The sequence below is a fragment of the Ostrea edulis genome, chromosome 9 (genome assembly GCF_947568905.1).
Source record: "Ostrea edulis chromosome 9, xbOstEdul1.1, whole genome shotgun sequence".
Taxonomy (NCBI): Eukaryota; Metazoa; Mollusca; class Bivalvia; order Ostreida; family Ostreidae; genus Ostrea; species Ostrea edulis.
In genome coordinates, this window is record NC_079172.1 from 32,686,925 (window position 1) to 32,704,419 (window position 17,495).

Sequence of the window (17,495 nt, forward strand, 5' to 3'; positions counted from 1 at the left end):
GCAGCTGGTGACGTCTCGATGTGGGTTTGGTGCATGCTGGTAGTATTCAAATTGTTAATTTCGTTAGCACTAGGGATGTCCCCTCTCCTTTTGTTCATAGTTTGATAACAAACCTGCAAATGTTTTACAGTATAGTTCAAATAGGAGCGCTCGTTCAGAGTACTTTTAGCAGATAAGGAAATATAATCCCAAATCAAATCACTTTACGTAAATGTGTTTGCCATGAAGTGACAAACACTGTCAATGACAGTGAAAATTTGCAATAATTTCACGAATTTAGCAATGATCTTTCAAAATTTAAACACTTGGTACTAAATCCACAAGAGATTTTAAGCAGCTGTCAAAACTCTTATGCAACTGAACTATCCAATTGTTTACTTAGATAACGTGCAGTGATTGCTGCCTCAGTGGTTCTGTCTTAGAGTGTCATCGGCAAGTGTTCCCTACAGATTGGCTACCAGTCAGAACTCTCTTGTCCGTTTAATAGATGAGAGCAAGTGCTGCTTTTAATATTGTAACATCTCCTTTAGAATTAATTAACCAAAGCAAGTAATGGTACACACAGGGAGGATATGCGCTGTAATCTGTTTAGAACGATGGAGAGATTCGTATTCTACCAATAGCGTCTCCACGATGCTTCATTTTAGTATGCCGTGTTGATAACTCAGTTTAGACAGTCATAAACTGGAGAAGCTGCTATAGTCACCGTAGTAATGTTTTAAGGTTAATCGATCCTCGTGTGATGTCATAGGTATTTGCAAAAAGCTTTATCAAATTAAACTTTGAGCATGAAAGAATATATCTTCAGAAGAATTTTATTTACTACATAAAATAAAAAATTTGGTAAACTGTTGATATTGAAAAAGTGTATATTTTCTATAGATAATAATTTCTTTATAATTAAAAAAAATGTTGTCAAGGGCAATAACTCCTATGCTGGTATTTCTTCTACTGCATGTCTATTATGCATGATTTCCCTAATGTCCACAATTAATTTATACATATTTATGAATTAACAGTTTTCTTAAACTGTTGACATTTAAAATTTGTCATTTCAACAAGATTTTATCTATTTTAATTATTCTATACAATGAAAATGTGTGATTTTCTGATGTTAACATATACTTCTGTTTTTTTATGTCTGACATCTTTAAAAATATGGCAACATACACATTTTCTATGGTTATTGTCTAAATTTAACTATATCGAATGGAAATTAATATAGTTTTTGCACTTTTAACCATTATTATTGATAAGTCACATGAGGATCGATCGACCTTAAGGGGATAGTGAAGGTCATTTTGTTTTTAAAAAAATTAAAAGAGAATTAAAATGAGTCCAAATGACCTGTAACATTTTCATTTATTTCAAAGTATAAAACAATTAAAATTCAATGTCCTATAATATATACAAGTTGGCCCCTAGTGTAACTTTTGACGAACATGCAATCATTTCAAAGTTGATAGATATATTATTCATTCATGTTTTTTTTATAATATTGGAAAGGAATGATTAGATTCGGGGTGAGAACTTTTTAATAATATTGGAAAGGAATAATATGATTTGGGATGAGAACAATAATCACCGAAATAAGCTTTACAATCTATGCTTTTGGTTGTTGAATGGTAGTAGTACAAGTTGCTAACAAAATCTACAATTCTGATTGATATGAACGCCAATTGTCAACGAACCACTGGTTTTGACTATCGATGGCATGATGGAGTTATTAAACACAGGCCCCCTGTCGTGGAGGACTTCACCGGAAGAGCAAACACAGACATTTACCTGCCGTTAATCAAATAAATGTTTTTAAGGAGGTATGCTACACCAGAGAAATTTGATGTATATGAAAAGTGGAGGATATGTACAACAATATTTTGAAGTTGAAAATTTTCAAATTTACTTTATTTTGTTAAAAAATGCAGTTTTAATAGAAGGTAACCTGCTGGACTCGAACCTGCGACCTACAGGTCAGCAGTCGGCATTCTAACCTACTGAGCTACTCGGCTAGGTATCTAAATAGAAAAGGAAAAGTCAAATATTGCTGATATCGATTTTTTCATCCTTGTTTTTAAAGGAAGTCAGCCATTATGACGATGTAGAGTACTACCTTAATATCACAGTGATTTCGCGTCTATGATATTTACCTGCCATTCATTATCTAATTAATATGGTATCCGTGTAATGCATACCTCATGTCTACATCATTTACCCTCCATTCTCTACGTTCACGGTCTAACTGAGTGTTTTAAACCCTTCTGTCAGTCATTTACATAACGTCATTAGGCAGTGGTATGAATATGCAACACCGAAAATGTAATGGAAATTCAATTCAATTAGCGAACATGAATTTTTTCTTTAGAATTCTAGAATGATTGTTCTTTATTAGGGGACCGTGGGAGGCAGTTAGAGGAACGTAACTAAATGCGTATCAAAACAGATTGATTCAGAAAACTGCTAGATAATTATCAATTTAAAGCACGGTGACATCAACAACTTGTTCAAATTAGCATTAGCTTTTAAAAATAAATGTGCGCTCCCAGGAGGAGGGACCGTTTATTGTGGAAAACACATTCCCACTAACAAACAGAGACATAAACATTGATGAAACATTGATTTTAAGACAAATGACACACATTTTGTTTAAACGATTCCCTTTAAAATTAAAGATAATGACGGGTCATTGCATAATGCCTGATAAAGGGAGTTCATCGTATTGATTGGTATTTAGTGATTCGATAGCTCAGATATGCTCTCATTGTTTAAAGGTATGTATGAAATCCCATCCAGTTTGACAGTCTGGATTATTAAATAGCATATAAATCAGTTGATACCTTAAGTCAACTTCTCTGTCGTGATGCTGCTTGCAGTCATGATTAACCGCCATTGCCAAAATCATATTATCCCCTCGCAACAAAGTTACAAGAAACGTGACGAGTACGATGGCAGGTAGAGTTGTATTGTAATTTTGGGGTCAAGAGGTCATAGGTCAAGGTCATAATCAATACTGGATTGATTGATTGTTTGTTTTACGTTCCGTCGAGAATTGTTCACTCATATTGAGACGTCACCAGCTGTAGGTGAAGTACCACAAATTTAGACCTATTCTTAGCGCCGTAGCAGTGAGGATTCTTTATCGCACAAACGCCTGTTTTTAAAGGTCATATCCGAAAGACAGTAATTCTGATTTCGAAAGACCAGTAATTCAGATTTCTAAATACCATACGTTTGGCGAAGGAGCAATCACTACCTACTGGTACGTTAACGTCTTAGGTTTTACACGACCAAAGCACGAACGGGGCTCGATCTAAGACCTCCCAGTTACGAAGCGAACGCTCTACCTCTGAGCTCCGCGGCCGTTATTGTAGACAACAAGCATGAAAAATACCATCTCAAATATCAGCCTCATACCGGGGGCAGGAAAGACGCGTGGGAACAGGAAAATGTTTCAAAATTGATATGTCTACAGGTCATACGTCAGACTGCCATAATCAGTACCGGAAAAATATTACGGACAACGTACATGGAAAGAGTATCATTCCATAAACGAGTCACCTACTGGGTACATAATTGACACATTTATAGGGGTCAAAGGGTGAGAGTTCGGGGTGTTGTGGATACCATATGCAGAGTACCATTCCAGACGCTAGTTTTACGTTTGATGCAGGGATTACAAGTGGTTCAAAATGTCTTAGGTCAATGATATGATCAGTAAGCAAATACAGCAGATCTGCAGATGTTGTATTGAATATCAATGAATATTTGATACAGGAATGACATGGAAAAGACGATTATGCCCAATCATCTCTTGTTTTAAAGGTCATGACTCAAGACCACAGACAACAATTAAATCCAACAATATTGTAGAAACTGTTTCTTGAGTACTACACCAGATTTAGGTATCATTAGAGGGGTGGGATTTGTCAGAGGTCGTTCGTATAGGTCAAGGCCATTAATAACGATTAACAATGTTGTGGACACCGTATGAAGAATACTATTTTAGTATTCTATATCTGTTACTTTAATGTCATATTTTGCGCATATAGTCTGTACTGACATATAATGTTGTGTATACATATTAAAGAAACCTTTGGTTTTCCAGTCTTACCTGCTACATGGACTGTAGGAAGGAAATTTATATTGATTTCTATATTAAAGATTCGAATATCGCTTAACAATACTGGATGATGCCAGTTGTCTTGAAATAAATTGGATGAAACCCTGTTACCTTACAATACATTAACTGCAGAAATGTTGCTAAAAAAAAAGAATTGGGATATATCGGACAATGTCACAGTTTTTCTAGGGAGCTACAGTTCTGCTGCTAGCAATTCGTTGAATATCATGTTATTTTACAATATATTGGATGATTTCACGTTGTCTTACAATACATTGGATAATGTCATGTCTCACAATACATGGATAATGTCATGTCTCACAATACATTGGATAATGTCATGTCTTACAATACATTGGATAATGTCATGTTTTACAATACATTGAATAATGTCATGTCTCACAATCATGTCTCACAATACATTGGATATTGTCATGTTTTACAATACATTGGATAATGTCGTCTTCCAATACATTGGATAATGTCATGTCTTACAATACATTGGATAATGTCATGTATCACAATACATTGGATAATGTCATGTCTCACAATACATTGGATAATGTTATGTTTACAATACAATGGATAATGGCATGTCTCACAATACATTGGATAATGTCATGTCTCACAATACATTGGATAATGTCATGTCTCACAATACATTGGATAATGTCATGTCTTACAATACATTGGATAATGTCATGTCTCACAATACATTGGATAATGTCATGTCTCACAATACATTGGATAATGTTATGTTTTACAATACATTGGATAATGTCATGTTTTACAATACATTGGATAATGTCATGTTTTACAATACATTGGATAATGTCATGTCTCACAATACATTGGATAATGTCATGTCTCACAATACATTGGATAATGTCATGTCTCACAATACAATGGATAATGTCATGTCTCACAATACATTGGATAATGGCATGTCTCACAATCATGTCTCACAATACATTGGATAATGTCACGTCTTACAATACATTGGATAATGTCATGTTTACAATACATTGGATAATGTCATGTTTACAATATATTGGATAATGTCATGTCTCACAATACATTGGATAATGTCATGTTTACAATACAATGGATAATGTCATGTCTTACAATACATTGGATAATGTCATGTCTTACAATACATTGGATAATGTCATGTCTCACAATACATTGGATAATGTCATGTTTTACAATACATTGGATATTGGCATGTCTTACAATACATTGGATAATGTCATGTCTCACAATCATGTCTCACAATACATTGGATAATGTCATGTTTTACAATACATTGGATAATGTCATGTTTTACAATACATTGGATAATGTCATGTTTTACAATACATTGGATAATGTCATGTCTCACAATACATTGGATAATGTCATGTCTCACAATACATTGGATAATGTCATGTCTCACAATACAATGGATAATGTCATGTCTCACAATACATTGGATAATGGCATGTCTCACAATCATGTCTCACAATACATTGGATAATGTGACGTCTTACAATACGTTGGATAATGCCATGTTTACAATACAATGGATAATGTCATGTCTCACAATACATTGGATGATGTCATGTTTACAATACAATGGATAATGTCATGTCTTACAAAACATTGGATAATGTCATGTCTTACAATACATTGGATAATGTCATGTCTCACAATACATTGGATAATGTCATGTTTTACAATACATTGGATATTGGCATGTCTTACAATACATTGGATAATGTCATGTTTTACAATACATTGGATAATGTCATGTCTCACAATACAATGGATAATGTCATGTCTCACAATACATTGAATAATGTCATGTCTCACAATACATTGGATAATGTCATGTCTCACAATACAATGGATAATGTCATGTCTCACAATACATTGAATAATGTCATGTCTCACAATCATGTCTCACAATACATTGGATATTGTCATGTTTTACAATACATTGGATATTGGCATGTCTTACAATACATTGGATAATGTCATGTTTTACAATACATTGGATGATATCATGTTGTTTTACAATACATTGGATGAAATGTGTGTGTGTGTGTGTGTGTGTGTGTGTGTTGTGTGTGTGTGTGTGTGTGTGTGTGTGTGTGTGTGTGTATACATGTATATATATATATAGGTATGAGGTTTATTTTATCATTTACATGGAAAAGGAAAGTGCTTTTTATCACCAACTTTATCAGAATGAACACTTCAAACATGTTCTATCTGATTGAGCTATACCGTGGTAACGCCTTTTTTCAATCTGAGTTTATGCGATGAAATGTATAATCTTGAAAATGTTTTCCTGTGTTCTCGAAACTTCTATAGCATAAGATACCGGAGACCAAAAATTTGCTTTGTTTTGAAGCTACACAATATTTCATCCCCTTTACTATCTAAACCTAATCTCTATTACTTAACGTTTTGCTGGTAGAAAAAATCTTCTTGGATGATTTTTAAACATGTTTCCCCCTTCCAACAATAAATTGACATACCATCAATGCTGTAACAGTCATGTACGGATCGAACTTTTGGGAAGAAAAACACCAACCCTCTTACCAAAAACAAAAACAAAAAAACAAAAACAACAAAACAAAAAAAAAAAAAAAAAAAAAAGTACAAAAAAAAAACCAAAAAAAAAACAAACAAAAAAAAAAAAAAAAAAAAAAAAAAACAACCCGTAAAGGTTAAAGTCCAATGTTCAAAATCCTAAATGTGCTAGAACTGCCCCAAAAACTGCCAATGAGGCACAAGGAACACACAATCCAAGAATAAGACGAGCGTCTCCACTCTCATGGCATCAAGTCGTGTTACGTCAATATCCTTGCAGACAACTTGACGTTCTGAAACCTTTCGTCTTGCCGTTTAACTCAATGTCTCATCAAGACAATGCCCGGTGTCATGTGTCGCGACATGCCATGGACTATATTCAGTAAAACAATGCCAACACATTACTTTGGCCCCATACAGTCCCAAATGCTGACGGGACATATTCGTTATTGAAGACAGAAAATTTCAATGGTTACCATTCTTCAGCCTTGACATTTTTCGCCAAAGTGATGATGGCTAACTTTATTGTGTATCTTCTAGTAGGTGTAAAAATTATAAAGATATATTTGAATGAAATATATTATCGTAAGTTGGGGTCGATTTTTTTGTTTTGTATATATTCAAGTACTTCGTGGATATGACACAAGAATGAAGATACCTCTGGGTCTCCCTACAACAAACCCGACAAGTGCATCTGCTCGTTTTTGAGAAGCTACATTTTCAACTGAGAGATGGCAATGATATGTGTAGATCGTTGATTGTCTAGGATGTGAAGCCAAGAAAAAACATCTGAGCAAAATTAATTTCTCGATATCGAATACAGTTTGGAGCAAATCCTATAAAGGTCTTCGGTTGGACAGTTTTAACCACCGCCAGAAACGCTCTATGGACACGCGTGACACACACAGCTCAGTGATTACTTGTATATACAGCGTATTTTCTGCATTTGGTTTTTCTTAGATGTAAGAATACCTTTGAAATGAACAAACTTATTTTCTGTAGGGAGAAAATCAATTTACCTCTCTCACAATATCCTTCAGAAATGAAGCCTTGATAATTATATGAATTTGATATATCTGGGGTTTCAAGCTCCTTCTGTATGATATCAACTGTGTGAGCATATTGCAAATCGAAGGCGGTCCTCTCATTTAAACGTTATATTCATACCACTCTTACATTAAATAGAAATAAAAAAGAACATCATTGGATGATAGTGTCTATTATTGAGTCCTTATGATATTGATCTTAAAAAAGGTTCGAAACTTGAACCCATGGCAACGGAGTCTGGAACTTCCGGGTTCCTTTATCCTTCTTGATCTAAGGATACTTATATCTTAATGGACAATATGTAGCTCTCGGGGAGGGGGGGGGGGGGGGGCAATGAGATATACCACAGAGCTACACACCCACCGTTGTAAAATCTTAAGTTTACAGCGCAACATTCAGGTCCACAGTTCTGTTGCCAGAACAAATCATGCAAATATTCTGACATCAAAAAAAAAAAAAAAAAAGAGAAAAAAAGAAAGAAGAAGAAAAAAGAAGAAAAAGAAAGAAAGAAGATTTGGGCATACGAAAGGCGATTTGGGCATACGAAAGGCGTCGAAATCAAATTCAAAGTACAGGGGATGACAAAGGAGGTGGTTGAAATCAATGACAAGCCTATTTTCATTTCCCCTTTTTCATTTAAAAAAAAGTGTGGTGGGATGAGGGTGAAATTTACACTGTTGTGTACTTATGAAACAATCTAAGTACTAAGTTATGTACTAATTCTTGAAATGGGCTTATCATTTATAAGTTATATACAGCGATTTAAACATTAGATATTGTTTATATGCAGATAAGATGAGGATTGATCTGTTCCTTTCGTGTTGTTCACTTTTTGTACACTTTTTATTTGTATTGTAATGTTTTGTTTGTACGTGTATGACATTTCTATATTTGTAAGAAAACAATCTCTATGTATAAGATGCACTTTATACATATAGACAGGTCGTACCATGGGATGGCGCAGTGCGTTCGCCAGTTTGTCCGTCATCAGAGTAAGGCTAGGGGTAACCAAATTGGGTACACATGTTCCCAATGATTAGAGAAAGAAGCCTTTTGTTTTTCAGTGTCATAGATTAAAGGTCAAACCAAACTTCCACCAGAGTTCGTTTGCTCACAAACGTATATTCGTCTATTCGTAGGTGATGTAATGAGGCCTCGGCGGGGAGTTTGAGGTCAAACTTCCTTGGTTATCAGATTAGAATAGTCAAACTTGGTACATGTTTTCTCAATGATGATATTGCTTCACAAGGTCATATGTCAAGGTCAATTTTAGGTGGCTATCAGTCTAGGATAATCAAACTTGGCACACCTATCTCCATTGATGAAAATAATAAACCTATTGCTTTTCAATGATATAAGTCAAATGTCATGAGAGAGAGAGAGAGAGAGAGAGAGAGAGAGAGAGAGAACATTGATAATGACTCATTGGTAAAGTGTAAAGTATAAGTACGATACTAATATAACTCCATTTCTCATCAATTTATTCCATACCAGTGATAGAAGTTTCCGCAACTTTTTAATGGTTCAGGATTTGGATAAGATTGTCTTGCCATCATTACACTGAGCACTGTGTCTAATCGAGGATAAATTGTGCCAGATCAACGATAACCGAACATTTGAAGTAAGTCGTTTTCTTGATAGAATTCTGGGATCGCGTATACATGATGGTTTAGACGCGTTTCTGCTTTTTCTTTAAAAGAATGTGTCGTAGAAAAATATCGGAAAGAATCGATATCTATGTGATTTATAACGAGGAGAAAACAGCTATAAGATTGTAAAGGAATGTTAAATTTTTTTCTTCAAAACTTTAATGGTTATTTCGCGGGGCACATTTGGGCGTTCATACATTTAAAACAGTTTTACGCTTTGAACAATTAAAATGCCATCATGATGTCATTTATTTTTTACGTCGAAGGCGTTTTTGCCTGTATAATATTTGTTTTATAAGATATCTAAACAAACCACAGCTTCGTTTATGTTTCGATTTCCGTCTTATCTGTTTATGTATTTCTGTTTGTTTAATTAGACGTATCTTTATTCACAACCAATATAAAGCATCTCCTCTTTGATAAAAGGTTAAATTTGTTTGCCTTATCGATGACTGTTTCGCGTTTCATTTTATGTTTCATAACATACCTGATAAAAATGGTTAAAAAACGATTGGGAATCACGGCGGTGTATAAATTACGCAACGGGTGAATGTTTGCCTGATGGATTGAGTGAAATCCGAAATACATATGCGTAAAATTAGTTTTCAATCAACACTCACTCAAATGGACAGAAGTTATGGAACGTCAAATTGACATATTCCCAAATATTTAGAGATATCTTCAAATAATTAGAGATATTTTGATTTGCATTAAAGATGTGTTCAGTTCTGAATAGAGAACTCTCGATTCATTTTTATAGGGATATATTTGATTCATAGGCCGAATTGATGTGCTCTCTAAATGACCAGTATATGTAATTCAGGTGAATATTTATCTGATTATTTAAAGTATCCTCGAATAATCAGAGAGAACTAGAATTAGATAACTGCGTGTAAATTTGGTATTTGAATTGATTTTGTCTTCATTTGAACTACAGTGCTCTCAATTTTGAATTGAAGCACAATATGATATAATTCTACGGTGTATTAAATGATAAAAATTTCATAATACTATAAAGACTCCGTACAACTAATAACGGTCTGGCTGTTGAAAATGGAAGGTGGCAAAATCTTGAGAGATTTGAACGAAAATGTTTTAATGCAATTTTGGGAATATTTGCGATTAGTATTACTGAAAGGTGCATGAATATAACGAACAGTGATCAATCTCATAACTCCCATAAGTAATACAAAACAGAGAGTTGGGAAAACACGGACCCATGGGTATACCAGAGGTAGGATCAGGTGCCTAGGTAGTAGGAGGAGTAAGCATCCCCTTTCGACCGGTCACACTCGCCGTGAGCCCTATATCTTGATCAGGTAAACGGAGTTATCCGTATTCGAAATTAGTGTGCCAAGAACGGCCTAACATACGGTATGATACAAGTCAGACAGCATTTGATCCAATGATATGTTGTATTGCAAACTATATTGTTATAACGACCATAGAATTTGCGAAATGCTGACTTAAACAAGACTGTTGAAACCCCTGCACCATCAGCGTTTTTGTCAGTAGCCTGTCTCGATTTAAAAACTGATCATATGCAGAACAAGCTCTTACGTATCGAATCAGTTCCGTTTATCATAACATTGAGTTGTTAGTTTGCCGTCAATATTCATTTTTCAATAGAATATCTAAATATGAAGCAGAAGTGAACGACTACGGAAGCCCATTTAGGACCTAACAAAATTATTTTTGAAATAAAAGGTTCCAGAATTCGTTATAACAGATTTACTTTGTTATTTCAAACTTTTGTTATAACAAATTTCAAAATTTATATTAACGAATTAAATTTGAAAATACGAATTTTAGAAATGTTAATATCAAATTGTCCAATTCGATGTAACAATTTATAAAATCGTTGATATAAAATTAGTAAATAATTCGTGATAACGAATTGCAGAATTAGTAAGAATAGATTAAATAATTTGGAATTATAAATTTTTCAATTCATTAAAACAAATTAATTTCAATTTGTTAAAACGAATAGTTAATCAAATGTATTTGCATGGAGATGTCGCAAGATCAGGCCCCTGGTCCCACCTCTGGTTTATTCAAGGGTAATATGTAGTAATAGAAAAAGTATGTTCTAATCGAGCGCCAAGACTGAACTCAGACCTAGTATGACGATCTACGTGAGCAGATCATAGGATCTGATTTTGATCAGATTCATCATTGCGTCAAAGAGATCGTGTTGTAGGGCGAACGAACACACAATCGCTAAATTAAAATTCTCTTGCATGTATCAACAAAAAACTAGACTTGAATTCATTAGACATTTTGCATAGCAATTTCTCAACATTCAAATCTCAAATCCAGGAAAACTTTTAAAAGGGAACATTTTATGCATGATCTATGAATATTAACTGCTAAAACATCATTCGAAATTTTCGTTGGTATTTGAGATATTTATGATATATAGAATTACCACGACATCCCTCCACCTTAAAGTATTTAAAGATAAATTTTAAATGCATTTATTGATTTTGTTGCAAGAATATGACGAATTTTGATATGTGTATTTTGCTTTATTTATTGATAGCTTACAAATGGTACTGTGCATGCGTAACAGGTCTTTGTGCTTTAGTTAATTAACACCGGGATCGACGTTCAGATTTTATTTGTAAAGAGTGCGCATGTGCATGCGGCAAATTTGAACGGTAAGAGAAGACACGGCGGTAAAGGATACAATAACAAATTGTTAAATAGGCCTAGGTCCTGTTAGAATGGACCAAAGAACTATTGAATGGGAATTAAGCAAAGAAAATGTTCAACCAATTAGACAAGGACGCCATTTTGATGACCTAAATGCAGCGTTACAGTCTAATGTGGATCACTCATTGCTAAAGCGCAAGAAACAGTGAGTCTATAACACATTTGTGTTCAACCTAGTTAGAATAATCTATCTGTGTCTTGGGATGCACTAAGTTTTATTGCTGTTCAAATTGGCAAAATGTTCACATAAGAAACAAAACATCAACTGTTTCTCCTGGTCGTACCACAAGGATTTTCCGACCATTTACCCTCATAAACTTCTGTCGTTTCTGCTTTCATTAACCCTGTCACACTCTTTCTTCAATTCTTGCTTTTGTTGGAACCTGTCCGTTTTGATGAGTTCTGTGACCTTTTGTGCTATGACGTATCAGGGCTTTCAACAAATTTAAAAGTAGGCGGCTGAAATGAAAAAGTAGAAGGCGATCCAATTCTCAGTGTTTCCGAAGGTTCGTCGGACCGTCGGACAAGTCCGGTAAAAATAGACTCGGTCCGGTAAAAGTTAGAATCGTGACGGACCAAATGTCCGGTAATGTAGAGGCAATGAAAACTGGGAGAATAATGATAAATGAATAAAATAAAATTGAAATTCAAAACATGTTCATCTTTTCCATGGATTCCTAAAATGGTTTTCAAAAAGTGTCGTTGTTATCGTACTCCAACACGGGATCGTCGCTTCTAAATATATCGGGTTCGACATTTACATACAGTATTTTAGTTCCGGTATAAACCGTGAAATGTTGGGACTGAAATTTGTTGAGGGTGCTATACCAGGAAAAAAACTAAAGCTTAGCAATCCCGATTCAACGAAAAACAACAAGAATTACGAGGCGAAAAGACCTCCACGAAAATTTAACCCAAAATGGAAGGAGGGGCGATCATGGCTGACTTACAACGACGAGAAAAGTGCAATGACTTGTTCAGTGTGTGTCGAGCGTTATGCTTCAAAGTCAGGTTCCAATCGTACCCCAACTGGAATAAGCTCAAACTTAAAAGGTCAGAACACCTTTTTAGACGGATGCACAAATTTCAGAGTGACTGCTGTGGTCGACCACGAGTCCAGCGTTGCTCATAAAAAGGCCATAGAATTTCAAAATGCGTCTGCTAAGACAGGGTCGGATATTTTGACCAACACTTCTGCCGGCAAAGCTTTACAGTCGTTAAGAAAAGCTGAAAAAGACAGACTTGTTTTTTTATTTCGAAATGCTCATGCTGTTATGAAGCACAATCGGCCAATGCGTGACTACACATGGTTGTGTTCATTGGATCAAGTTAAAGGTAAAGTACATGTAAATTTTTATATTATATGCTGGTCTTACGTCTAAAAAATCTCTAGAACTTGTGTTTTCTTGTTATGAAATATCAACCTAAAATAGCTTATGTAATATTATATCTTTAAGGTATTGATCTAGGCGGCACATATATCAACAACAAAGCTGCCATTGAATTTGTGAAGTCAATAGCTGCTACCGAGAGAGACAACACTGTAGATTTTTTTAGCAAAGTCAACTTTTTCTCTATCATGATGGACGGATCAACTGACATCAGTGGTGATGAACAGGAGGCACTTTATTTGCGGTTCTCCTTGCATGGAAAAGTCACAGAGAGATTCCTAGCAATTGGAACACCAAATAGCACCTGTGCAGTTGACTTGGAATCCTTTTTGATGAAGGTGTTTACTGATTGCAGGATTGATAAAGGTACATCTTTTTGAAGGTAGTGGTACATGTCTATGTTATTGTTGAAATTACATATATATGCTCTGTCACAATATGCAGTGACTAATCTGAAATCACTACGTAAATTATGCATAACATTCAAATATCTAAAAGAAAAGGAATTTAGTTCATTCAGTCAGTCCTGCCACTATTTCAGCAGAGACATGACGAAACGAAAGTTAATAATTAAATTTTATCAAAAAACAATGTATAGAATTAGAAACATGATAACATTTGGTTGCAATTACTATTTACAGCAAAACTGGTTGGAATGGGGAGTGATGGGGCCTCAAACATGGTGGGGAAAAAAGGAGGACTCTCTGCTCTGTTGAAAAACAACATTAACGATGAACTTGTTAATGTCCATTGCTTTGCGCATAGACTTGAACTGGCGTTCAGGGATGTACTCAAAAAAAGCAAACTGTACGATAGACTTATGACGTTACTGATAGGTCTGTACTATTTTTACACAAAACAGTACAAAAACAAGCGGGGGCTACTTGATGCTATCAGAGCTTTAAATGTGAAGGGTGTGGTGCCTACAAAGGTGACCGGAACACGTTGGCTAGCCCATTTGTTCCGTGGGATGAACAACATGATGCGTACTTTCCAAGCATATGAGGCACATCTCTGTAGCCTGAGCCACAAGAATCCTAAAGCAGAGGGCCTGGCAAAGATCTTGTTGAGGAAAGACCTTGTGTGCTTTGTTCTTTTTCTCCAGGTTTGTACTTTATAGAATAAATCAAACATTAGTCCGACAATTGGTAGATATGGTAACTATTCAAGAAATCAAATGTCTCATAATTACGACAATAACTGAGAGCTGATAAATTCTTTAAATTAAACTGTATCAAACATCATCATACATGCATAAAGCAAATCTCCACATTCCATCATCTTCATGTGTGTTGTCATCAAATTTTATTAACAGGAAGCTTTAGAACCTCTCATGAGACTGTCGCTTAAACTGCAAAAAACAGAATCCACTGTGGCTGATAGTGTTATTTGGGCAGAATCCACCATAGAGTTGTTGGAAGAGTTCAAGACCAGGTAAGACTCACTGAAGTGTTAACACTCTGAATCATTCATGTAAATTTTATGTATAAAATAAAATCAATCTCATTTGTCTCTTTAAATAATACTGAGATGCATGTGAAAAATGTTTTGCTTTGCTTCTTAATCAAAAAGCAATAACATAAGTAGATCAAAAATTACTTTGTCATTTAGGGACCTTAAAAGTGTTTCCGAAATTATGGAAGCAGGCACATATGAGGGCATTACTCTGCGGGGTAATACACCTTCGTTGTCATACAAGAATGAAATTCTTAGTGGGCTCATAGATGCACTGAAAGAGAGATTTGAGTTGGGCGTTTCTGAAACGAATGTTATGAACTCAACAAGAATTCTGCACTTTAAGAATTGGCCAACAGTTGAAAGTCCAGATTTAGGAGGTTATATCAACAAACTTTGTTAAAGTTCTTTGTTGATGTTTTGTTTTAGTTGACACGTTTTGGTTTTATTCAATTAATCATAAATGTTACTGCTTCTGTGTTATTCATATGAATGTGTTTGTCTGTTTACAAATTAATGTAGACTGTAGTGTAAAAGACTTTATATTCTTCAACATACGCATTCAATTGATATGAAATCAAGTTATTAAGTAAACTGGTAAGATATGGTTGTTCTGATAAAGTGCGATTCGCATTATGATGATCATATACTTTATAATTATGTACATTATTTACAATAACAATGACACAATATATGCTGTAATAGTATTGTGTGACTCTGTAATTTTAATATTCACTTATTGACTTAACCATTTGGCATCACCATGTACAAATAAAAGACCTCTGATTTATTATTGTTTATTTCATTTCAGTCTTTGCTGAAACAGAAATAATGACCATTGCCAACCATTACAGCAAAACTCTTCTAAGAGCCATACCAGATTTTTCTGTTCAGGAGACCATGAATGAGCTCAGGCTTTTCAAGAAAATTCTCTACAGAAAGTAGGTTCCTATCCCAGTGGTGATATTAAAACTAAATATCATAATGTTATGACTGGTATGCCAAAATAAAATTTCAGTATCATCATAAATTAATCAATATAATTACAGACATGGAAGTAAAGTTCAGGAATTGAAATGGTGTGATGCTCATGATCCTGAGTTTCCAATGCTGATGGCCGTGATTGAGCTTCTAGGATGCATTCCCCCTACAAGCGTCAGCTGTGAGACTACTTTTTCTCACATGAAACTTGTTAAGACAAGTAGACGAACACGCCTTCAAACCTCTACCCTCAACGATATTCTCATGGTCAAACTTCAAAGTCCACGAGTTACAGAATTTGACCCTACGTCATCTATTGACAAATGGCTGGTAATTCAAATTTAGTATTGAATGACATAATTTGCATTATCAAATTAAAGAAACAATATTTGAATATACATGAATTAATTGATTTTTTTTTTCTCTCAAAACAACTTTGTCAAGTGATGGAATTTCATACTAGCTGATACAAATGCATTATTCTCTATTTGTTATCAGTTGCTTCACATTTTCTACCACAGTCCTTAGCTCTGAAGCCACGTCTGCCAAACTACCAGAGGGCAAAGAAAGCTGGTCAGTCCACCAATGTGATTGATGTGGGATCCTCCATTGACATCACTGAACTTCAAGGTTGGTAAACTTAAATCCCCCTCCCCCCAATTTCTTTCTAATCTCTCAATATTGAAAAGCTTATTTTTTCCCCTAGATTTGTCAGAAAACACAGACATAAATAACATTCCTGAGAGCATGGACAAAGACACAACTGATTCTGAAGCTGATGAATTTCAAGGTATGTATAGTAATTTCGCATATAATTTTATGATTTTTGACAATATTCATAAGTATCACAAGTCAAATTTAATAACAACTACACTACAATTTATTAATTTCCAGGCTCAGCAGAAAACGCAGTTATGGACAACGACGACATGTTTGCTCTAGAAGAAATTTATGAGTCCAAGGATGATGACGAAAACGATCATTATTGTGATGAATTTCGAGATGAACATGATAATTGGGCATTGATGTTTGAGCTAGTTAGAGATTAAATAATAAATATTGGTGCACTGTCAGTTTTTGTTTATTTGTATATGACTTTCGTTCGGTCTGGTAAATCATCATTCGGTCTGGTAAAAACAGAAATTTTACCAGACCGAATGACTGGTAATATAATTTAGACCTTCGCGAACACTGAATTCTCGGTAATTTTTTTGCCTGAAATTTTTACTTTTGCCATGAATTTATTGTTTCATATGTGAAATTTTCTGTTCATGCAAAGACTTAAAAAATTCAACATTGCAAAGTACTAATTTTGATGCAAAATGAAAAATAAAGTGCATCAAGATAACTACATTTTTTGCAATGCTGTATCAATTAATTTTTAAGTGTCTTTGCTTGAACAGAAACTTTCACTTTTATTTCTACATTTGTACTGAAAGTTTATAAGACTGAATTGTTTTGTAAGAAAGTTTCTACATGCAGAAAGTATTGTTGAAATGAACTAAACTGCATGTTTTGCTCAACCCAATATTTTTTTAAATAAAACCCAAACAATCTTTATTA

General features: G+C 34.6%; 3 protein-coding genes across 4 annotated transcripts in view; all 3 read left to right on the forward strand.

The window, feature by feature from the left end:
- The first annotated feature begins 12,002 nt into the window (after positions 1-12,002).
- LOC125658064 (mitotic checkpoint serine/threonine-protein kinase BUB1-like) overlaps positions 12,003-17,495 on the forward strand; it is an 83,444-nt gene continuing 77,951 nt past the window's right edge. Inside the window, exon 1 of one of the 2 annotated variants that reach the window (XM_056150252.1) lies at positions 12,003-12,250. In XM_056150252.1, coding sequence (XP_056006227.1) covers positions 12,117-12,250 — 134 coding nt within the window. In that variant the 5' untranslated portion in view covers positions 12,003-12,116. The remainder of the gene's footprint in view (positions 12,251-17,495) is intronic. The other variant, XM_056150253.1, reaches the window with a different exon arrangement.
- On the forward strand, positions 12,593-15,892 carry LOC125649726 (zinc finger protein 862-like). The gene is made up of 5 exons (XM_056150254.1): positions 12,593-13,440; positions 13,563-13,862; positions 14,138-14,601; positions 14,812-14,930; positions 15,763-15,892. The coding sequence occupies exons 1-5, from the start codon at positions 12,900-12,902 to the stop codon at positions 15,770-15,772; spliced, it is 1,434 nt and encodes a 477-aa protein (XP_056006229.1). The 5' UTR covers positions 12,593-12,899; the 3' UTR covers positions 15,773-15,892.
- LOC125662359 (uncharacterized) lies at positions 14,937-17,005 on the forward strand. The gene is made up of 5 exons (XM_048894552.2): positions 14,937-15,892; positions 16,001-16,262; positions 16,454-16,562; positions 16,639-16,722; positions 16,827-17,005. The coding sequence occupies exons 1-5, from the start codon at positions 15,783-15,785 to the stop codon at positions 16,979-16,981; spliced, it is 720 nt and encodes a 239-aa protein (XP_048750509.1). The 5' UTR covers positions 14,937-15,782; the 3' UTR covers positions 16,982-17,005.